This window comes from Lemur catta, chromosome 16 (assembly GCF_020740605.2).
Source record: "Lemur catta isolate mLemCat1 chromosome 16, mLemCat1.pri, whole genome shotgun sequence".
Classification (NCBI taxonomy): Eukaryota; Metazoa; Chordata; class Mammalia; order Primates; family Lemuridae; genus Lemur; species Lemur catta.
In genome coordinates this window covers 9,395,106-9,419,536 of record NC_059143.1, presented here as the reverse complement: position 1 = coordinate 9,419,536, position 24,431 = coordinate 9,395,106, and the positions used below count along the sequence as shown (strand labels likewise).

At 37.3% G+C, this 24,431-nt stretch overlaps 1 protein-coding gene across 7 annotated transcripts in view; it reads right to left on the bottom strand.

The window, feature by feature from the left end:
- The window catches only part of L3MBTL4 (L3MBTL histone methyl-lysine binding protein 4), a 404,316-nt gene that overhangs the window by 90,511 nt on the left and 289,374 nt on the right, over positions 1-24,431 (bottom strand). For 6 of the 7 annotated variants that reach the window (XM_045527505.1, XM_045527504.1, XM_045527503.1 and 3 more), the window contains one exon: positions 18,914-18,984. In XM_045527505.1, the coding sequence (XP_045383461.1) occupies positions 18,914-18,984 (71 nt within the window). Of the gene's footprint in view, positions 1-17,862; positions 18,267-18,913; positions 18,985-24,431 lie in introns of those variants that run through there. The other variant, XM_045527508.1, reaches the window with a different exon arrangement.

Genomic DNA, 24,431 nt, shown 5'->3' with positions numbered 1-24,431 from the left:
GAGGCCCTGTGTGTTAGGGAGTGACACCAAGCGGGTGGGCTTCAGGCTCTTTCCCCTTTCCCAGGGGCACAGCTTTTATCTGCTTCACTTGTAGGTTACATGGGATCCCACTGGAAGACACTAACACATAGTTTAGAAACTACTTTTTTCAGGACTTCCTCCAAGAACTTACACCTTTTACCTCAGGAATCTGTGAGACAGGATGACTAGCTACCTCAGTGTCGTCTGCTTAGAGAAGCCACTCAAATTGCACATCGTGTCTATTTTCAGTGACTACTTATATCAACCTGAGATATATATATATACACATATATATGTATATATATGAGACAGAAACCATTTCATTCACTCCAACTTCTCTAAGGAATTTCTTGGAGGTTCATGGTGTTTAAAGAGGTTTTAACCTTTGGCAGAATAAAGCTCCTCCAAGAAGATTTCTGACATTTTTGGCATTCATTCCAAGCTTAATTTATATTGTTAAAGATACTTTATCCATACCTAGTTATCTTTCAAGTCACTGGGCTTAAAAGTTACTAAGCACAGGACAGAGGTGCAGGATTCTAAGCCATGACCACCAAGACAAAGAACCATTCTTCTGAGCAGATATATTTCAGAGTAAGGTTTCTTTGATAGTGTGTTCAAGACACAGACTGTTTTTGGTTGGGGATAATCTAGACCAGTGGCCCCCAACCTTTTTGGCTCTAGGAATCGGTTTCATGGATGACAATTTTTCCAAGGACTGGGAGTGGGGGAGGTGAGGTGTCGTGCATGGGGGGAGGGTGGTGTGGAGCTCAGGCAGTGATACACACACGGCCCATTTTCTAACAGACCACGGATCGGTACCAGGCTGTGGCCCGGGGGTTGGGGACCACAGATTTAGACAGATTGGTCAGGAAACATGTTTAATTTTAAAGCTAAACAAAAAACAGTACTCAAACAAGGACTGCTTTGAAAATTTGTTATTCTCCAACCCCCATGTTCACAAAAGTGATAAAAAACAATCACCTTTTGATATAAAATACAATAAAGAAACAGTAACTCCTCTACCCAGCAATTTAGCCAAGTGCAGCCCATCATCTAACAGACATCCTAGGGGAGGAGTGCCCAATATCATAGGAATCATCACTGAATTGGAACCCAGACTCTCAGAGCCCCCGGGGAAGGCTCTTTCTGCCATACCTTACGATATATGTGTGAATCACAGATGATTAAACTTTTATCCTCAGCCTCCTCTCTGTATATAGAGACTTTGTGTTTCTTTTTAAACATACCAATATCGATTGTGAAAGTGATTGCTCTGCAAGTGGCTGGAAGGCAGCGAGCTCGGGTGCTCTTCCCAGCAAGGCTGCAAACGCCTTTGTGTTTCAGGGAAGCACTGGTTTCCCCTATTTTGTTTTAAAGGATGATTTTGGGTAGACATGTGCATATTTCTTTAACACAAAAGGGATTTGAGCTGTAAAATTCGTTAACAGCAATTCTGTAAAATTCGTAAGACAGCAGTTCTCTCATCTCCAAGAAGAAATTTCTGGCCAAGGAGAAAGGCATTCTTCTCAAGTAAAGAGAGACTGTCATCAAACAGAATAAGAATGTCAGAGACAGTGACATAGCTTTTCACCTGAGACTTCAATGCCAATGTATTCAATACAAAGCAAAATTCCCAATGTTTCTGCAGAAGTTTGCTTTTACATTTAGGCAAGAACTTAGCAATGGTCAAAAGGAAGCGCAAGTCACGGCATCTGCAGCACGCGCACCACGTGGGCATGAGGCGCCCCAGCCAGGTTACCTCTCACGGTTTATTAACCCACCTCTGATGAATTTGCAGAGAACTGTCTGAGCACTGGTCCTACCTTCATATGCTTGTACACCGTATTTGACTTTTAATGCCCTTTCCTGTCAGTTCTCTCTTTCGATGCACTCAGTTGCTTTGAGAGCTAGAGAAAGGATCTCCGTTTGACAGACAAGGAGAGTGAGGCTCACGGTGTAAACAGTTCTGCCCCATCAGGCAGCGGAGTTGTGGAAGGGCTTACAGTCAGGCCTCCCAAGCAGCTCCGGTGGACTTTCCACGAAACCGCACAGTGAACTCAATGAGCGCGTTGTGATGAAGTGGTGTGCTACAGGGAATAGCTTTGCATACGCACAGGAAACCCTAAGCTGTAACTCTGTCATTCACCAGCTGTGTGACCCTGGACAAATCACTCAGCCTGCATCTCAATCGCCTCAACAGTGAAATGGGAACCACAGTGCTTCAGAGGGAAAAAGGGACAGACGTAGAACTGATTTATAACACAGGAAGTGCTAGGTGAACTTATTATTATTATTACCATCATAGTGAACATATTAAGAAAAGTTGACACCATTGCTAAAAAATGGTTTTTTAAAAAGTGTGTTTTTCATTGTTATGGAATAAAAACTAGGCAAGAGTGTATGAATGACAATCCATCAGCATTGGGGAAAATTTTTAAAAATCATCATCTTTCTAAAGGCAAATAAAAGAGAAAAAAATGTCATCAAAATAGCTACATCTAGAATACCTCAGAAAATATCACTTGTTTTATAGTTTCTAGTTTCCTTAAATACTGCTTATTCTATTGTTTAGTGTATTTGTCTTCTTATGACTATTTTGTAATTTGATTGTTCTGCACATCAGGACCACTAAGGGCTTGGCAGTTAAAATTTGAAAGAAAAATTGCATCAACTAAAATTATTCAAAAAAGGAAAACAAATCAATGAGGAAAAGCATAAAAAATAGTGAATGAGGAAAAACCATGCAAATAATAGAAGAAACAGTTGTCTGTGCTAATAAATAAAGTCTACGACATAAATGATACACGATGTACCCCCACAAGGCAACAGTAACTATGGCAACAAGAAGAGATGCAGTGTACTCAGAGTGACTCAACCATATACCTAATTGAAATACTAAGCATATTTCAGGTATATTGTATAAACCTATTTTCATTTGGTACTGAAGTATTTTATGTCCCTTATTTATGTAAAATTACTCATTTTAAAGCTATTCCTTTAATTCATAAAGAGATAAAAATTTCTTGTGCCTCCTAACTTATGAGCAGCGTGACTTACCCCAGTGTACAGAGGCCAGCAACAACTCTCATTTTCTACTTCTCAGTAATGAATTTTGGTTCAGATATCTAAAGCGATAAGGCTCCAATGATACAGGTGAGAATCATTTATGTATATTCAAGACATCAAATCCTGATCCTCCCTTCTCCTTAGACACAGGTTCTTGGCATTATTACTTAAAAGCCTTTTATCTCCCAGCAATTTAACACAATGTCAAAATAGCAGTACTGTCTGGGCAGAGAAATCCCAGGGCAATCTGGCTGAAGGCCTTTAAGAAAAGGAATTCCACTGCCTCATTCCCTAAATTGCTCCAGTATCTTGAACCTTCTCTCCTATCTGATCTTTCTGTTGTATCCTTAGAACAAGCCCTGAACTCTTCTTCATTATCTGTATCTTAACAGAGTGTAAATCCCAAGTTTAGAAAACTTTTTATATAAAACAGGCATGCTTTCCCTCCCCAAGGAGACTGTGTATCAGGGTCGTTTGTTTTAAAAGTCCACAGCACCTATAGTAACGGGGAAAGCGTCTCACGCTATCAGTCTGCTGGAGAGATGCAAGGGCTTTCTCTCTTTGATCCCAGGTGTATTTGAAGGTAAAGGTTCTTGGCTCTAGCCTGGGGATATATCCTTTTAGCACTGAAATTAGAGACCAGGGAGACAAAGCCTGGCAGTGTTCCGGGAGAAATGGAGACTAACGGAGAGAACTGCTTTGCTTTGGGGGCATCACCCACACCCACGTACGCCAACGTAATCCTTCTGTGTTCTGAGAATCTAAGGATGGAAGTGCCCACATCCATCAAACCCAAACTGCAGGTTGATCTGACACTGGGAATAAGGTGACGTTATTAGAATTCCCCGTCACCTTGCCTGGGATCATGAGCCTAGAATCTAAGAATCTTGGAATCCCATTTTGGCACCAGAGAAAGAATACCGTGCAGCGTCTGAAGACAAGGCGGCAATGCTATTCCAGAAGTAAGATCTGCTTCTCTGGTTGTCTCTGTGTTGTCCGCTGTCCCACAAGTTGGGGACCCTTAGCCTGACGACCCGCATGGGGTCACTACTGCCCAACAACGTCTAAGCACCAGTTACGGATCCAGTCTGGAGAGATTTGGAAAGGTAAAGCTGCATTCTAATATAACCAGAGATGGTGTCAGTGTGCAGAAGAGGATGTGTCAGAGACAGATTCCAGTTCGAGAAGGTTATTTTTGGAATACTCCGAGGAAGCTTCTGGCATGGCTGCCCACATGCCACCAGACTTGTTGCCGTGGAATTTAGTTTTCAGACTTGTCAGTCCCTTAAGCCTTATATCTAAAAATAAGTATCTCCTTATTAAAGCAGATTTATTTTTACTCAGAGTTTTTTATTCTTGCACTATAGCTTTTTTCCACATTTAAATTTTCCAAATATTTTGTCAATAACACTTATAATTCTTCAAAATCCATAAACTATAAACCATGTCTTGATTCCAGCAAGAACACTGGCTTTCTCATTTTCATATACTTCTGGAACTTGAGAAGAAAAAATTTTGCATGAGAAGAAGGGCAAAGGGAATTTTCGGAAGGATAATAGAGAGTACATTAAAAACCAAGCTAAAAAAACAAAAAAAAGAGCCCCAGCTATCCTAGAAAGGAGGCCAAGGGGGCATCCAGACCCCTCCCCGCAGGTCCAAGGGCCTCCCTCTTGCTTAGAGCCATACTGGCTGCTGTGGCTACGGCTTGCAGCCGGCCTGTGAGTGCAGGTGTTTCAGAGGATCTGGCAGGGACACAAGTTAATCATTCACATCTCAGCATCTCCAAATCTCATCTCTAATCACAACACCTCTAATCTCAGTTGTTCTCTAACCTGGGATAAAGTTCTCTGGTGTTTATTTACTTTTTAAGCAAAGTAAAACTAATAACTATCCTTTTTAATGAGAAACTTATTACATTCTATTCTGTCTTGTAAGCTCTTAGTATTAATATATTAATCAACATCTAAAGACAGTAGCAGGTACTGCAGGAGGGTGTTTTCAAGAATAGAAACAGTATCTATGCCCCGTAAGAAACAGTACTTCATTTATGTGGTCTTACAGCACTACAGGCATTTATAATAGATATTTAACTTTTTCTAGACTAAAATTGAGAATATTCATTACATACTCTTATTATGCCCATCAGTTTCCTTTTACTCAGTTGTCAGAATATCGTCCTTGAGTTAATTGTGGGCACCAACTCCCACCCCTAGAATCATCTTTTCAGCCCCTGAAAATGACTCCTTTCCCCTCCTCCCTCCCTCCAGCTTGTCCTGTCCGTCCCTCTGTAAGGGCCACAGAAACCTAAAACATTAAAATGCATTTAGGGACACCAAATACTGCTGAGTCATTACAAAGATACTAAGTACTCACAATCAGGTTTTTTTGTCTTTTTGTTTTTTTTTTAAATAATCCTTTATTTTTCAGGGAAGTTTTAAGTTTAAAAAAAAAAAAATTAAACAGAGAGGTCCCATAGGACCCTTCTACTCCTCAATCCCACAGTTTCCCCTATTACTAATTATCTTGGGTTAGTGTAGTACATTTCTTACAATTAATGAACCAATACTAATATATTAGTATTAACTAAAGTTCATAGTTTATATTAAGACTTTGTACTGTACAGTTCTATGGGTTTTGACAAATGCATAATGACATGTACCTGCTATTATGGTGGGCAGTTTCATACAGAACAGTTAATGCTCCCTAAAAATGCCGTGCTCCACCTAGTCATCCCTCTCTGCTCCCCGTCCCCGAACCCTTAACAACCACTATCTTTTTGCAATCTCTGTAGTTTTGTGTTTTACAGAATATCATACACAGAATATCATACACTTGGCCACAGCATGTGGCCTTTTCAGACTGGCTTCTTTCACTTAGCACGATGCAAGTAGGGCTCCTCCATGCATTCCTGCAGCTCATTTCTTTTTATCACCGAATAGTAGTCCATTCTATGGACATAATCACAGATTATTTATCTATTCACCGACTGAAGGACATCTTGGTTGTTTCCAGCTTTTGACAATTATAGATAAGGCTGCTAAAAACATTCATGTACAGGTTTTTGTACAGATATGAGTTTTAAATTCATTTGGGTAAATACCTAGGCCTGTGATCGCTGGATCATAAGGTAAGACTGTGTTTAGCTTTGTAATAAGCTGCCAAACCGTCTTCCAAAGTGGCTGTAGCATTTTGCGCTCCCACCAGCAATGAACGAGAGAGTTCCTGTTCCACATTCTCACCAGTATTTGTCAGTGTTTTGGGTTTTGGCTATTCTAATAGGTTGTGTGGTGGTATCTGGTTTTAATCTGCAATTCCCTGATGATACATGATTTTGAACATCTTTTCATAAGCTTATTTGCCATCTGTGTCTGCTGAGGTGTCTGTTCAGATTTTTGCCCTTTAAAAATTGGGTTATTTTCTTATTGTTGCATTTTAACAGTTCTTTGTACATTTTGTACATAAATCCTTTATCAGATATACGTTTTGCAAATATTTTTTCCCAGTCTGCGACTTGTCTTTTTCATTTGCTTAACAGTATCTTTCACAGAACAGAAATTTTTAGTTTTAATGAAGTCCAACTTAATCAAGTTTCTCTTTTATGGCTTGTGCTTTTGGTGTTGTTTTCTAAGTCATCACCAAACCCAATGTCACCTAGATTTTCTCTTTTGTTATCTTCTAGAAACTTTATAGTTTTCCATTTAGGTCTATGATCCATTTTGAGTTCGTTCCATTTTTAATTTATTGCACTTGTTCTTTCTTTTTTTGTCTTTTTCTCTTTTCCTCCCTTCTCTGATTTTAATTGAGCGTTTTATATGATTCAATTTTCTCCTGTCACTTACCGTATCAATTATACTTTTAAATTAAAAAGGATTTTGAGTGGTTGCCCTGGAGTTTGCACTGTACCCTCACAGCTCATCTAAGTCCTCTTTTAACTAACATTACCCCACTTCACAGGTAGTGCAAGTACCTTATAACAGTATTCTCAAATCCTTCTCATCCCTTGTAACACTGCTGTTACTCATTTTACTTAACTAGAAGCCATCGCCCAATTAATTGTTGCTATTATTATTCTGAAAAACAGTTGACAAACTGTTATCTATTAGATCAATTAAGACACTAAGAAAAATAGAAGATTTTATGTTACCTTCATTTTTACCTTCTCTAGTGCGCTTTCTTTATGTAGTTCTGAGTTTCTGACCTGTATCAATTTTCTCTCTAGAAAACTTCTCTTAGCATTTCTCACAAGCCAGCTCTACTGGAGACAAATTTCCTCAGGTTTGCTTTTCCAAGAAGGTCTTTATTCCTTTTTCACTTTTGAAGGATAATTTCACTGCATACAGAATTGTAGGTTGTGGGTTTTTCTTTCAACGCTTTAAACATTTTACTCTATTCTCTTCTTGCTCACGTTGTTTCTGAAAAGAAGTCCAATGTAATTTTTATCATTGCTCCTCTACCGGTAAGGCGATTATTTTCCTCTGGCTCCTTTGAAGATTTTCTCTTTATCTTTGATTTTGTGTAGTTTGAATATGATCTATCTAGGTGTTCTGGTATTTATCCTGCTTGGTATTCTTTGTTGTTTACTGGATATGTGTTTTGGGGTCTGCTGTTAATTTTGGAAAATTCTTACCCATTATTATTTTAAACATTTCTTCTGCTCCTTTTCTTCTTTCTTCTCTTTCTGGTACTCCCATTGCACATTTTCATTTCTGTTACAGTGCTTCTGATTTCTATTAATAGTATTTCCTATTGATTCTTCTTTAGAGGTTCCCTCAGTCTGGTTATATCACTCATCTATTCTTTCATGTTGTCTACTTTTTCCATCATAGTCCTTAGCGTATTGTAGCTATATAACCATACAATTATAGCATAGTTAAATTCCTGGTCTGATAATTCTAAAATCTCTACCATATATGAGACTGGTCCTAATGGTTGCTTTGTCAATTCAGGCTGGTTTTTTTTTTTTGCCTCCTAGCATGCCTTTGTAATTGTTTTGAAAGCCAGACATAATGTACTGGATAAAAGGAGCTTAGGTAAAAGGTTTTTGGTGTGACGTTTTATGTGTATACATCTAAGAGTTAGGCTGTGTTTAATGTTTGGTTTACCTGTAGTTGTCAGAGGCTTCAATTTCTTCTAGTATCCTTTTTTGTCTCCCCTGTTGTCTTTGTGTTTCCCTGGGAACTCCTTCTTAAATACAATCTGTGTCTTGCAGCTGTCTGTTGCAATCCACTGTTACCATATTGGAGTCTTGTTGATGTGGTGTAAGGTTTTGGTGGGGTGAAGTGTTACATGGTTTTATGATTAAAATCAGTCCTCGTTTCCATCCTAGTGGCCTGAATCTCTGGGCTGTGACCTTCAGAAGAGTTTCTCAACCTTTTTTTCCTTCCCTTATGTGAGACAGGAAGAATAGAGAGGATTGCAGTTGTCTAAATGCCTTTCCCCTAAGATGGATAAGCCATATAAAGTAGCTTCTCTTGAAGGCAGAACTTCAATTCTCTGATGGATCTAAGGAGAGTTATTGATTTTCAGTTTGTTCATCTTTTTTCTCATTGTTAGGATAGAAATGATGACTTATAAGCTCTTTACATGTCAGAGCTAAAACCAACAATCCACTTTTTAACTATAATAATTCCTATGCACAATGTCAGTAAGAAGGCTGTGCAGAGCTACTTATTTACTCAGTTCCCTATGAGAGCAAGTCTTTAGGTCACAATCCCTGAGAAGGCCCTTAGATTCAGTATAAATGCAGCTCATAGCATAGCAAGTCATTTTGCTAAATAGCATTAACATCATACATAGAGCGACCACTAATAATTTTCCATGTTGCTATGTATCCTTTACCATGAAACTCCAAAATGGTAGGACGTGTTGGATGTATTTTCACCAAATTTGGAGGACATGTTGGTGACAGTTTCTACCTTAATAAAGAAATTATTTAGTAAGCGTAAGATTCACCATTGGGGATGATGAGCACTTCCAGAAGCTGGGCAGTCATTGCTCAAAGAGCTGCAGTTGGAGACCTTGCCTGTCTGAAGAGTCACGCCACATAGAGTAAGACAGAAATGTTGGACAAACAAAACACCACTTCCAAACATGAGCCTCAAGTTAAAAAACAAAAATCAAATAGCCCCAGAGCAGATACAGGTATCAATTTGCTATTACACCCCTTCTCTCACAGACAAGTTTACATCCTAAGCTCTACGGTGAGTAGCAACAATTAATTCAGTGGTGGTTAAAGACCCTTAGGCACACAAACTATTTTTGTGATATACTGAAAAACTTTCAGTAATCCAAGTAATTCCAAGCTTTCACATAGACTCACATCATAATTCCATTAGTTAAAAACTCCTGGTAAAGAGACATGTAGAGGCTTCCCAGAGGGCTTGTTAACACATGCGTAAAACTTGCCAGTTTGTAACTCTGAAAGTCATCTGTCATAGAGAACTAAATAAAATAAAAAGATGTCCAAGAAGACCCCTGCCTTTGAAACCTATGGACAAGACCACGACAAGTTGTCGCTTTCTAATATACTGCTTAAACCCTTCCCTTCTTATCTTCATTCTTTGGTTCCCTGGCTGTGGTTTTTCTTTTTCCTGTTAGTTTGCTGATATTATCTCCTTGCTTTTATTATTTTCCTCAGTCACTCCTGCTGTGGACTCACATTTCTGACCTCCTGACAATGCCTCACTCAGCATTTGGTTCCCCCCACTGGATTCAGATCTCTCTAGAACAAGGTGGCATCTATAGCTCTAGGTCTGGAGCAATTCCTGGACACACATACAGCATCACTGATGACAGAGCTTGTAAGTTTCAGGCATGTGATAGAACTTTCTATATCATGAATATATTCCAATTAGTAGATTTTTATATAATATGCTTTAAACACTTTAAAGGCAGGTTGACAAGAACACTCATAATTTATAATGTCCATACTTTTTAACCTACTTTAATGACAATTCAACTTCCAGATATTAATCTTACAGAAGTATTCCCACAAATGCCCATACATAGTTTTACCAGTCTTACTTAATATTTGTTTTAAATGTAAGGACTGAAAATAATAAAAATGTCCATTCTATTAAATACATTGTGATAGAATCATCCAGTACAATTCTTAGTGGCTATTAAGCAAGAATATGGTAGAAATTCCACTCCAAGTTAGGGTGGAGTAGATTTAGTAGACCAACTTTCCTACAGAGAATGACAAGAAAAGCAAACACAAAGATAATTCAGATACTGGTGTTTAAGGTACAGAGTTAATAACTGTGACAAATGTCAAGAAATTTGATGGAGAATGTTTGATAGCAAGATAGAAAATGTTACTTAAGAACTAAAGTCTATAAAAAATCATGTATAGGGAATTTACTGTACAAAAACACACAAAGATTTAATTAAAAATTAATTAGACAGGTGTAATGTCAGTTTAGAGATGGCTGAAGAGAGCATTATTGATTTTTAAAATAGGCCAGCAGAAAAAGTCCAGACTGACCTATGCAGAGAACAAAGGAGAGTAAATATAGAAAAGAGCACGTAAGACACACAAACAAGAAAAAGTCTAATATATTTGTAGATAGAGTCTCAAAAGAGCAGACAAGAAAGAATGGAACATGAACAATATTTGAAGAGATAATGATTAATTTTTTAAAGCAATCAAAGTCATATACCCATAGACTTAAGCAAGCACTATAAATCCCAAAAAGATAAATATGAAGTGAGCTACATCTAGGCACTTCATAGTAAAACTGCTAAAAACCAAAGACAACAAGAGAATCTTATAAACAATCAGATAAAATTAGATATACTCCAAGACACTCTCCTTTCAAAAGAGATACAATAAAACTACAGACTTTTGAAAGAAATAATAGAAGTCAGAAGACAATGGAATGTCATATATAAAGCCTGAAAAAAAAAATTAACTGCCAATCTAGAATTCTATAACCAGCAAAAATATTCTTCAAAGGTTAAAGCAAAAGAAATACATTTCTGGACAAAGAAAAACTTACTTTTTAATAAAAGTCATAACATGTAACCAAAATGTTTGTACCCCCATAATTTCCTGAAATAAAAAAAATTAAAAAAAATCATAGCTAGAAGACACTCTAAAAGAAACACAAAAGTTTTTCACACAGAAGAAAGCTCATCCGATATAATGATACATTTTTTAGTAGCTAGGATATCCACTAAAAGAATGTTAAAGATGCATAACCAACAAGCTAATAGAGAGGAAATGGTATTCCAAAATGAATTTTGTTAATAAAAAATAAAGCAAGAAATAGAAAACTGAACACAAACTGTTGAGAAAAATAGAAAACTATTAAGATGGAAGCTATAAACCTGACTTAACAGTAATCAAATTAAATGTAAATAATTTAATTAAAAGACTGCTATCATAAGATTAGATTTAAAAGTAAAAATCACATGCCACTTAGAAATGACATACTTAAATACAAGGACAGTGATGGAAGATATATTAATAAAAGGATGGAAAGAGATATAAAAATCCAAACACTAACCAGAAGAAAACTGGTAATATCAGACAAAGTAAACTTAAAGGCAAGAAGTATAAGGAGAAATAGATGTATTTCAAAATGATAAAAAGGCCAATTGATTAGGAATAAATAATTATTTTAACTTTACATGAGCCTAATAACATAGCTTAAAATATATATAGCAAAAGGAGAAATAGGCAATGCCATAATCATAGTAGGAGACTTTAACACATTTGTCTCAGGAGCCAAAAGAATAAGCAAAGAAAGAAATATCAATAAGGGTAAAAAAGACCTAACAACATGATTAACAAACTTATTGCTCAGAATGTTTTCTGACCACGGTGGAATAAAGCTAGAAATCAATAACAAAAAGATAATAAAATCCTCAACTATTTGCAAATAAATCAGTATACTTTGACCCACAGATAAAAGAAGAACTCACAACACAAATGAGAAAATATTTTGCATTAAATGATTATGAAATTTGACAAATCAAAACTTATGGAATGCAGGTAAAGCTATGCTTAGATGAACACTGATATCTTCAAGCACATATATTAAAATGTATTCAAAAACAAATAATCTACGAAATCATTTAAAGAACTTAGAAAAACAACAGCAAATTAAACCCAAAAAGTGGAAGGCAGGAAGGCAGAAATATAACAGAAGAAATTAGTAACAGAAATAACAAATGTACACTAGAGAAAATCAACAAAGCCAAAAGTTGGTCCATTGGAAGGATGGATAAATCTTTTAGTTAAGATTAATTAAGAGAGAGAGAGGAGACAAGGGGAGAGAGAGAGTGCAGAAGTAAGCATGAGGCATGAGTGAGACAGTGCCCACAAGCACATAGGATCAATTTCAGGGGTGAAGAGGGGACGTAACCATAGACTCCACAGACACTGAAAAGTTCATCAGAGGATATTATGAACAACTTTATAGCAATAAACTTGAAAATTTAAATGAAATACACACATTCCTAGAAATATTGATACAAGAAGAATCTAAAAAATCTAGAGTCCTCAACTTATTAAAGAAATTAAGTCTGCAATTAAAACTCTTCCCATAAAAATATCTCCAGGCTTATATAGCTTTACTAAACAGTTAAAAAAGAAATGTTGTGAATCTTACATAAATTTTTCATATGAATGGAAAAAGAGTATATATCAAAACATGATAAGGACATTATAAGAAAGAAAATTACAGACCAATTTCTCCTATGAATGTATTTTAAAAAGTCCTTAGTAAAACATACGGAGTTCTCACTTGGCACAGTAGTGAGGGGCTGTGAAATTCACCGTGAGAGCTGAAACCATGCAAAATGAGCTTAATAATCAATGGGAAAAATTGCGTTTTTTTCCATGACCTTTACAAATTTTGCTCAAAGCATTAACAATTCTCTTACTGTCAATCATAAATGTTTAGAGAAATTTTAAAGCTAGTAAAAATAATATTTAATTATTAGCACACTGTAATTTACAACATTAAAAACATTGAGATAAAGTGTTTTGTTTCTTTGTAAAAAACTTATCAAGAGTTGTCTGAGCAATGTTTGCTTCCTTCTTGTCCTATAACTGCAATATAGAGCAAGCATCTCTTCTATGTTTTTTATAAATTGTCATACTCCTTCTAAGTTTGAATCCACTTCCAGTATTTCATGTTTTGTATTTGCAACGTGAAATATCTCTGCAAGTTCCTGTAACGTGAAGTTGTTTTTGCCAGCATCACCGCCTGTGGGATATCGTCATCCTGTTTGTCACAACCACTTTCCTTATTTATGCCAATGAGTTTGCCTGTACATTTAGTCTTGAATGGTGGCAGGGTCAGTATTTCTATGTTTGGCTCTTTTTTCTATGAATCTGTTTACATTTGATTAGAATTTCACTTCCAGTGTTATCACTTCCTTTCTCTATTATACTTTCATATTTTTTGGCCAATTTCCTCTTTGGAGTACCTAGTTTTGTAAAACGTCACATGGGTTTATCACTGGGAGACAAGCAGGCAACACAACTACATGCTTTGCTGTCAGTGTGTGAACAGAACAACAGATGTGTTACAATCAATCACCAACAGACTTTGAAAGATGTGACATTATTGGTCACTCATCATAATGAGATTTTGAGATCTGTTATTTATGTAGTGATTTGTGTGATAAAGACCTAGTACAATCACTCACAGTTAACATGCCTTGGTAAATGAATCCTGAACTGTGTTGTTGGGAGACTGACGTTATTTAACTAAACAATGAACTGAAATTCATGCATACTGGAAGCAAAGCACAAAGTGAGGTCTACCCATATTAGTAAAGACATTGATTCTATTTCTCGATCTGGGTGTTGGTACATATATGTTCATGTTTTGAAATTCACGGAGCAATACAAGTATAATTTGTACACTTTTCCATATTTATGATATCCTTAAACAAAAAAATTTCCTTAAGAAACATAATATAACTCGCTGCATTAAGAGAATAAAGGAGAAAGATCATATAATCATCTCAATAGAAACCAAAAAAGCATTTGATAAAATCAGTACCCATTCATAAAATTAAAACACAGCAAACTAAAATGGAGATGATTTCCTTAATCTACCAAAGTGCATTACAAAACAGTACATCAAGTATCATAATAGTAAACTTATGAATGCTTTCCTCCTAAAATTGAGAATGAGACAAAGACATTTTGCTATTGTTACATCTATTCAACATTATACTGGAGGTGCTAGCTCAGGGAAACTACCTAACATTACTGAAAACTAAAGAATACCTAATTAAACTGAAGGATATACCATGCTCATGAATTAAAAGATGTCAGTTCATCTGAAATTGATCTAGATTCACTGCAATTCTAATTAAAATCAGCATAGGCTGTATGGCGTGTGTCTGTGTAAATGGACAAGCTGATCAGAAATTAGAGGGACAAGAATAGTCAAGGCAATCTCAAAGAACAACAAAATTAGAGGAGTAACATTCTTAGCTATCAGGATTTAATATAAAAAGTTGTGGTAACTAAGACACCATGGTATTGGCAAAAGAATAGACAAATAAGCAATGGAACAGAATAGAGTCCAGAAACAGACTCATACCTATGTGGTTACTTGATTTATGACAAGTTGATGCTCCTGAGCAATGGGGGAAGGACTTTCTAATAAATAGTGCTGAGTCAACTGAATATTCATAGAAAAAGTGAATGTTGACCCCTATATTGTGCCATGTATAATATGAGTTCCAGGTACACTGTCAATCTAAATGTGAAAGATTTTTTAAAAATAAAAATTGTAGTATAAAAAAATAGCAAAATCTCTTCATGGACATGGAATAGGCAAAAAATTTTAAACAGGACTCTAAAAGCACTAATCAAAATAGAAAGGATTGATGAATTATATTAAAATTTGGAATCTGTATTCATCACAAGGCACCATTAAAGAGTGAAAAGGCACATCATAGGCTGAAGAAGATATTTGCAATACATCTATCCAACAGTAGACTCATATACTGATATGAAGAATTCCTACATATCAATAAGAAAAAGACAATCTATAAAACAAATGGGAAAGATACCACACAAAAGAGGATATTCAAATAAGTCAATAAACATGAAAATGTGTTCAAGCTCATTAGGCCTCAGGGAAACCAAAATTAAAGGCTTAATTAAATATCGCAGTAAGCTCAAAAGAATGGCTAAAATGAAAGAGGCTGACAAGTAATAACTGCTGGCAAAGGTGTGGAGTATCTGCAGTTTCCACACTACGGTGGTAGGAATGCACCGGTACAACCGCTTTACAAAAACATGTGATACTAGCTCCTGAAGTTGAACTTACGCAAACCCAATTGCCCAGAAATTCCACTCACAGACATTTACCCTACCGAAATGCATACACATAGCTACCAAATCACACAGTAGAATGTTCCTAGTGGCATCATCAGTAAGAGTGCAAACCTGAAAGTCACCAACATTAAAAGGGGTACATAAATTTGTAGTATCTTCATGAAATTGAATAGTATGCAGCAATGAGAATAGGCAAACTATGATTTCGATGAATCTCACAAACATCATGTTAGCAAAAGAAGTCAGATGTAAAAGAGTACTTAGCAGATGATTCCATTTATAAAACATTCAAAATGGAGCAAAAGTAACAGAGTGAGTGAAATCAGAACAGGGGTCACCCTGGCAGGAGGAGATGATAGAGGGGCATGAGGCGGGCTTGTGGTCAGGCTCTGTTTCTTGACTCAAGTGGTAATTAAATGGATGTAATCACTTGTGCACTTGGCTAAAAGTTTTACTTAAAAAAGAATCAGTGAGGTGTATATGCACTGACTTAGAAAGATTATCATACCATATCAACAAGTGAGAGGGAAAAAAGCTAACTGTAGATCATCAATTGAATATGATTCTATACTGGTATAGAAAACAAAAAAATATATCCAAAATAAATATATGAAAGATTTATTAACAATGTTTACCTCTTTCAATATTTATTTTTCACTTTATGAAATTTTGGGATTTAAAGAAAATAAGTATTAGTTGCATTTCTGAGACCAAAAATAATAAATATTTAAGAAGAAACAACTTTCTACCTGAACTTTCTACAATTCCAAATGAGGCTCCTAGTGGGTGCGATGCAGTTGCCCTGACAGTGACATCTGTTTGAGGTACCGAGGAGCTTTTAATGGGGCAGAAGGACATAGCACTTAGAGGAGCAGATCCTTTACCATTAATGAAAATGCACTTTAATTAGCCTCACTCAACTTGTGTTCAAGGAGCAAATTTTGTCCCATTCTCTCTGGACCACTCACTGAGCAAAGGTAAAAACCTGAAAGGCACAGATGCCCAGCTTCAACCTGGAGAAGGGACTCACGATGTCACTGAACCCATCAGCTCTATGTTCATGTATTATTTTACTTAGCAAAAGGCACAAAGGATAATTACCACTTGTCATGTCTTGGGTGTAACATTCCATAAGCTTATCTGCACACCTTTAGCTTAGCGAGACAAACTCCAACTTACTCCTGTCAAATTTACTACCAAACATCCTTTCAAGATAATCATGCTTTCCTTAACAAATTTATATCATTATAAACTAATTAAAAATTTCTGTCATCCAATCTTATATTTATATGTCATTATGGGAAAAAAAGAGTGTGAATCTCTAAGAATTATACTTGAAAATAATGGGCAGCCTTTAAAAGGTTTTTAAATTACATATGCCAAGCATACATGTTTAGAATAAAATGCTTTAGAAAATAAAGATGTTTACATAAAAATTGAAAACATGCCCAAGATATGAAAAACATAAGCTGCGTGTGCATGTATACATGTGTGTACCCAGTCCCTAAATATCCAGTGTATACTACTAACTCTCCTCACAGGAGAAATGGAGAACAAACTTCAGCCTACTTTTTTTTTAAACAAAGAGTCCCAATCAATGAAGAAGGCATTCATTCAAATCTCTGCCCAGACCAAAAAAAAAAAAAAAAAAAAAGCAAGGACTTGGAGACTATGCCCAGATTTACAGGATAAAGAAAAATAAAAGGGAAATATTAAGTAATCATTATTTAATATCACAGTAGTAACATATTTATTCTCATTATTTTCTCTCATCCAGGTTAGAGCCAGAGCAAATGAGATTAATTATAACAGCAGAGATTAGTCCAATACGAGAAAGAGTCACTTTGGGTGACAAAAGCTGGACTAGGAAGCAGGGCTAGGTCAGCCTGCCCATTTCCGAGGGTAGAATGAGCCTGACTGCACTTCCCAACACAGTGTCCCCGGCCAGGTGGGCTGCTCCCCCGCTGACATACGCCCTGTCTGCTGCCACAGATCTCCACTGCGAGGAAACTAGCATGTTTAAATTAAAGAGCACAGTGAATGCACAAATAAATAAAAGCATATGGGCATAAACCTCCTATAAGAGAGACAGAAAAGAACAAGTGCATTCTGAGCAAGTTGGAAGAAATTTCATCTTTCAAATTATGCAAATGAATTTTGCTAGTGATATTTTCTATTTTTGTAAGGATGATCCTCATTACTACTTTTACTATGTGAACTACAAAATTGTGTATCTGTTTTAGCAGGAACATATACATAATTACTCTGTGCAGATATTTTCAAAAGTGTCAAAATATGAATTAAAACACCAGCACTTTTCTTTAAGGCTTCTTATATGGTTCCAAAACATGTTGTTTACAGAATGAAGCTTTGGTAAAATGGATGAGAACATTTGTATGAAGCAGTTTCTAAAATATCAGTTATTTATTTTATTTAAAGCAAGCTTCAGCTCCGGTTATGTTACACAGGAATTCTTCTGATGACAGGGAAACATGTAGCTGCACAATGAAACCAAGGCAACTTCACTGCCCTCCGTGTTCTGAGAAAAGGTTCTCCCTCTCTGCGGCTGAGTCGATCTAGAGTTCTTCCAACACAACCTTCACCCCTGAATGAAGTGAGCAGTTCAGCATTGCTCATGTACCTCCCAGCCCTTTTGTTCAACGACTGCTGGTACAAACTCTCTTTTTGTTGAGAAAACCTGAGCGGATGACTGTGTTGGGCACAGAGTGCAGTTGCCACCACACTGTGCTCATTTGCTGCACTTCTGGCCACGTCAGCAGAAAGCTCGCTAATTTTCCTTTCCTCTGGAAGGTAGAGCGACCTATCACGTTCCCATAGATACAAATACATGGAACTACCAAGGCTGAAGATAAAGGATACTAATTAGAGATTATCAATGTTTTTATCTGACCACATCAAAATTTTTGCACTAAAATAGCACAATTTACAGACAACATATTCCGTAGCTTGCTGCAATATAACCTAACCTCAAAGTTCTGTCTATATTGAACCTTCACTGGAAAGAAACATAACTATAATAAATGAAAACATGCAATTCTTTTTCCTAGGCTCCAACAAATTCCTCGGCTCTGATGGTTAAACTTTCTTCCCAACAATCCCCTTGCCTGCCTTACTAACCAGGCTTGTTTCCCAGCCTCCCAACTTTGCAAATGCAGAGAGACACTCCTGGTTTCCCTCTGTGGCCTGTGCAAAGGGCAGAGAGGGATTCAACCACCCAGAATGTGACTTCGGCAGGTTTAAATTTGTCCTATCATGAGATTATAGAGTCCAGTCCTTTCACTTCAAAAATGAGAAAATTCAGGTTTTGCACAGTGAAGTGATGGGACTTAGTATTCCCAGGGCTGGGACCAGAACACAGGTCTCCTGACTTGGGGCCAGGCTCTTTCCAACATTCCCTATGGGAATGACAAGACCACACAGTCCAACAAATAAGACATTCTGCATAACAAAAAGTATATTCTGTGTTTTTGTTAGTGTTTTTGTTTTTACCTCTGAAGAGATTATCCAAGTCAATATCTTCTTTTCCTTTGATTTTCAAACACTTTGCCTGCTGTACAAGTCTGGGCAAAGAACAGAAATAAAATCTAGATTCATTATCCTGTGAGGTAGGAATAAATCATGACAGCAGCACAGATTTAAACAGAAACCACAGGGTAAACAGTAGTGAACTGGCAGGTATTTATTTTGCCACACAGAGCTTTACTAGAATTTGTCTTCAGTTTAAGATTTAGAAAATACACTTTTGTTCAGAAACTTGGACTCTGAAACCTGAAACTTAAAAGTCTTTTTTCCCTCATTCTATTATAGTAAAAACTTTCTAAAACTCTGGAGAACAATCCCTTCAGATTCAGAGGAAGAGCTCTCAGGGATGGGGGGCTGAGGGTGTGGGGGTGGGCAAATAATCACTACTGATGACCTTAGTGCTTATTATATTAATCAGAAGATTATAGACATTGTGCTCAAACAACTGTATAAAGTAATTTAGTTACATTGCTGAGTGTCAGAAAACTAATTAACTTTAAAATGCTGCAGTATGCAGTAAAGCCTAATTTTGTAACTCTTTCACTGTGGAACTTTATTAAAACTTGAGGCTTATATTTTATAATGAGTATGGAAGTTTCTAAAATATAAATTTGTCAGGGTTGCTAATTAGCTAGTAATTAATTTTTGGTAGACAGAACTTACGAGATAATTGATTAATTTATTTGTATATATTTATGATTTTAATGAAATTATAATGGCTTGTTTACACACGTGTTTTCTTATTGCACTTGGACGGCAACTCTCTCATTTTATTTTCACTGACAAGCCTTTAGTTGGTCATGGAAGTACTGCTTCAATTTCTGTTTTAGATGAGGAAACTGATTCAGTTACCAAAACCCTGCATTGAAACCTAAAGGACTTGTACATAATTCGAGGTAATTTCATCTATGTGTATTAATATGTTTATACATGTTATGTCATGGTAGAAACATATTCTATTTATCAGTTAGATATATCTTAATCTAAGACTTTTTAATCAAAAAGGTAAGAAACTGAAAAAGAACTTCTACTGAAATCCCATCTTTGGACCTTACGGTGGGTCCTCCATGGCTAATGTGGCGCATACGAAGTGCAGGAAGTTAATCACCTGTGCCGCAATGGAGAGACAATGCAGAAAAATGGGGTTCATGCCCAGGACCCAGCCTCTAGGTTGGTGACTCAGAGTGGATATTTAAACACTAGGAGTCTTAGCTTCCAATCTGTAAAATGGAGATAATACCTGCCTCTCTGGGTTGTTCTGAGCAATTAATGGAACAGATATTAAAATCCACTATTGAAACTCTTATGTATCATGGACATGCATAAAAATGTGCAGAATATTCTCATTAATTCAATATGTATAACTTTCATTATATTCAACATGTATATATCATTAAGATTTATTTACATTCTTGTAGGGAAGAATATAAACCACAGAAAGAGGGCTTAGGCTCAACAGCGAGTATCAGGTGGGGGGAGCAGGTTCCCACGGGATGCCAGCAGCACAACACATGTCCTGAGTGACTATGCAGACATTTTGCAAAGAATAATTTGGAAAAAAAAAAAAAGAACAATTTTAGAGCTCTGCTTACATGTTTTCTGGTAAATCTCAGAGTATTTTCCCCCCAATTTGACAAATTTTATGAAACTTTGAGTTGATTTTCAAACCATCTTAAAACATCCTTCTGCAATACATGCTAATGAAGATCTTGGTTCTATCTTACAAAATTAGAAAAATAAAAGCTAGCCTGCCTTACATAATTCTGATGGAGATTTTTAAAAACAATTTAAAAATAAATCAAATAAATTTATTGAGTGCTTTTTTAAAAAATGCCAGGTACTGCAATTAATCAGGGGTGTATTTCGGTCCAGTCTTGCTTTCAAATGATTACATCACAGGGAGATAGGCCAAGCCAAATCCTGTGAGCAGTTCAGATGCAGTTACTGTTTCCTGAGAACTCCAGGGAGGCAGGTGCTTTCTAAGGACGCCCAGCTTCTTCATTTCACTTCACCTCATTTCATTTCCACAAGAACTCTAGGAGGGAGGGATAGTTACTTTATAAATAGAGCAACTGAGGCTCAGAGATGTTGAATGACCTTGGGCACACAGTGAGTCGGTGGTGGAGCCGGTACACAAACTCAAGTCTGTGGACTGCAAATCCAGGTTCCTTCTACTCTACGCATTATCTTCCAATAATGTAGGGATTGCTGATCATTTGTGGAAGGTATGGAAAAGGAGAGGTCACAGGCCGAGCAAAAGAAGGGGACAGTGAGTAACAGTCCAGGAGGCTGGAGGGAGCACGTGGCTTGGCACTGGGCCAGGCAGGGCACCCTGCAGAGGATGTGGCCGGGGTGGATCGGAGAGAATGGGGTGGGGGTGACTGATGGGTTTCTAAAGGTCTAGAGAATTAGGGTGGGAGAAAAGAGGAACCAGATAGAACAGGCAAAGCAAGAAACTAAAATGGGAGGGGAGAAGTGTTCTGAGAACCTGAATGATTAATATTCTGTTTCTGCTTTTGCTAAAAAGGCCTAAATCTCCATCTAAATCTCTAGGTATGTATTACTATTTCCCCAATAACTATTCCTGAAGCCTGGCCCATTCCTTTTATAGTCATAATAGCTCCAGGCACTCTAAACAATCTTCGTAATCTTTTATTAATAGCACTGCTGTTCCTGTAGCAAGTGTCAAGATACCTATCTGTTTATACCTGATTTATTCCATCAAGGAGCGTGCATGACTTAGAGGTGCCTGCCACTGTCACCCAACAGTCTCTGCTTTCCATTTTCAACTTGCCTTTTCCTTAGGATTTTGCTACTTCCAGTTGAAAGAAGGAGCTGCATGTTCTCAGATCCTCTTGCTAAGCTTCTCCTCTTTTTAACAAGGCAACAGCAGGGGCTACCATTTCTGTGCTTGTTAAGTGGTAGGCCCTGAACTAAAAGGGGGAAGTACTAATCATATATTTATGTGTTCAGAAAGACAGAGAGGTTAAGGAGCCTGCCCAAAGTCACACAGTAAGGAGAACTAGAATTTGATTTTAACTCAGGTTAGTCTAACTGTACCTAGACATATTCTAGAATAAGAGTTGACAAACCATAGCCCACAAGTCAAATGCTGCCCATTGCTTGTTTTTATAAATGCAGTTTTACTAGAACACAGACACGCTCATTCATCTACTCACTGTCTACGGCTGCTTTCCCTACCATGGCCGAGTTGAGTAGTTGTAGCAGACCCCTCCTAGCTGGCCAAACCTAAAATATTTACCATCAGGCTCTTTAAAAAAAAGTTTGCTGTCCCCTGTTCTAGAAATAAAAGGCTCATAAAGTCAAAAATACACATTCCATATGTGATTGTGTAATATTGCTATCCTTTCCCAAAATTGCCTTAATAAATGTATTGGGCTGTGACTCTTTACTTTTTGGCAAATTCTCCAAACCCAATCACCATTTTTTGGAGATTTTCCTGTATGCAGGTGTGTCATTCAGCCAAGATTGTTTCTGCCACCAAAAGACTCGTGCCCTAGCAGGGGACACAGACACGTGCACCGCCGCGACCGCAGAGAGCAGAAACAAGGAAAGGGCTGCAGCAGAGAGACAGTGCTGTGGGATCACACAGTGCACTAGGTGGAAGAGGGCAGGAAAAGCTTTCATGGGAAGATGTTTTAACTCAGCCTCAAACCAAGTCTTATCCCAGGAAACGCAGAAAGGGCCCTGCAGGCCGAGGTCACCGTCCTGCGGGCGGGCGAGGGGAGGAGCATCAGCGCCGGGGTGCGGAGTGGGAGGAGGTGAGACGTGACACGGGCACAAACTGTAAGGCCTGCAGAGACTTCCCGTGTTTCCATGTATGTGTGTAAGTTTGCATATGTGCATTTATTTATTGAGAGTTAAGCATAAAGGACCAAGGACCTGTACGTAAGATGCTTTCAATGTAAAGGATTCATACAGGATGTTTAGTTTGCAAATAAAAAGTAATTAAACTTTTAAAATATGGCAGTAAAAAGCATCAGTAAATAATAATATGCATATTAAAATGTTTACTGAGGCATTATTTATGAGGAAAAATACTGGAAACCACCAGTCAATAGGGGACTGGGTTGAACGAGCTAAGTTACGCCCACACTACGGAATATGAGACAGTTGTCAAAAATAATGCCCTGGACCCATTGATACAGCAATTTATCCACGACATATTGTTAGATAAAAGAAAACATGTTGCAGATTAACAAAAAATTTAATTTTTTAAAAAAGAGTGAATGTACATCTGCATGTATGCATGTATACGTGAGCATCGAAAAGATACACAGAGTACACGACATTGTTAACACTAGTGAACTCAGGTTGCAGCACCAGAGTTGAGCAGTGAGGAATGAGAAATTATTAACTTTTCAAAATATTTACATTACTTAAATTATTATGGTGCGAATTTAATATATTTTTATGAGCTTACGTATTACGTATATATAAATGTTATTCTGTTTGATAGAAAAAGGTCTGGATATTGTTAATGTTTTTTACTCGTTTATATTTTCAGATTTGCCTATAATAAACAAACATTGCTTTAGCAATGAGAAAAAAAATCACATTAAATGTCCCAACTTTACTATTTACAATGAATAAAAAAAAATATTTTAAAGCCAGATTAAGTATGTAGATGAGAAAAAAATGTCTGCTGGTGCTCAGACAGCAAAGTTTTGTTTTTCTGGAGTGCAGGAACACTAATATTTCCTCTCTGCAAGCAACCGTGGACATTTTAGGACACACTGTTCTGTGGCATTTAATCACCGAGAGCCTGAGCCAAGGCAGGGTTCCAGAAATCCAGAGAGTCACAATAAGTTAAAAAATGCCTTATGAGAATCAGTTCAGAAAAATATTTTTAAGAGCCTATTAAGGCATAATAAAACTGTAAATTTGTTTAGGAAAAACAAGACTACAGTGAAGGTGCCAAAGGAACCATGTGGGTGGACGCCGGCGAGGGCTGGGTCTGTCCGTCTCATGGCTGCTCCTCTCCACACTCCTGAGCTCCTCTCAACACCACACATCTCATCGTCAGTTTGCAAAATATTCAGCATAACTCCCCCCCTCTTCCTGGTCTCTAGGACTTTACAATAGGCAATTGCTGAAAACACTTTGAGCATCACTATTTCCACCGTGTTACTTCCTCATGCCACCTGTCACAGTCTGCGAACATTTTTCTCTTCATTTATGGTTTGCTTTCTTTTTCCTCCTGCATCTCACCTGCCTGAAAATAGGCTACATGCAGGGATGGAAATATTTTGCTCACCTCCATGTCCCTAGCACCTTGGTGACACCACTTGGTGACTGCAGAAGCTCCACACATATGTGCGGAGTGAATGATGCTGATGCCGTGAGTGTATTGGTATGTCCCCTGCCAAGTCTGCAGGGGCAGGTGCCATCCTGCCTCAGTTCGAACCCTCATCCTGCCACTTGTAGCTTGGGTGGTTTTCTTATCACTAAATGAAAGCTTGAT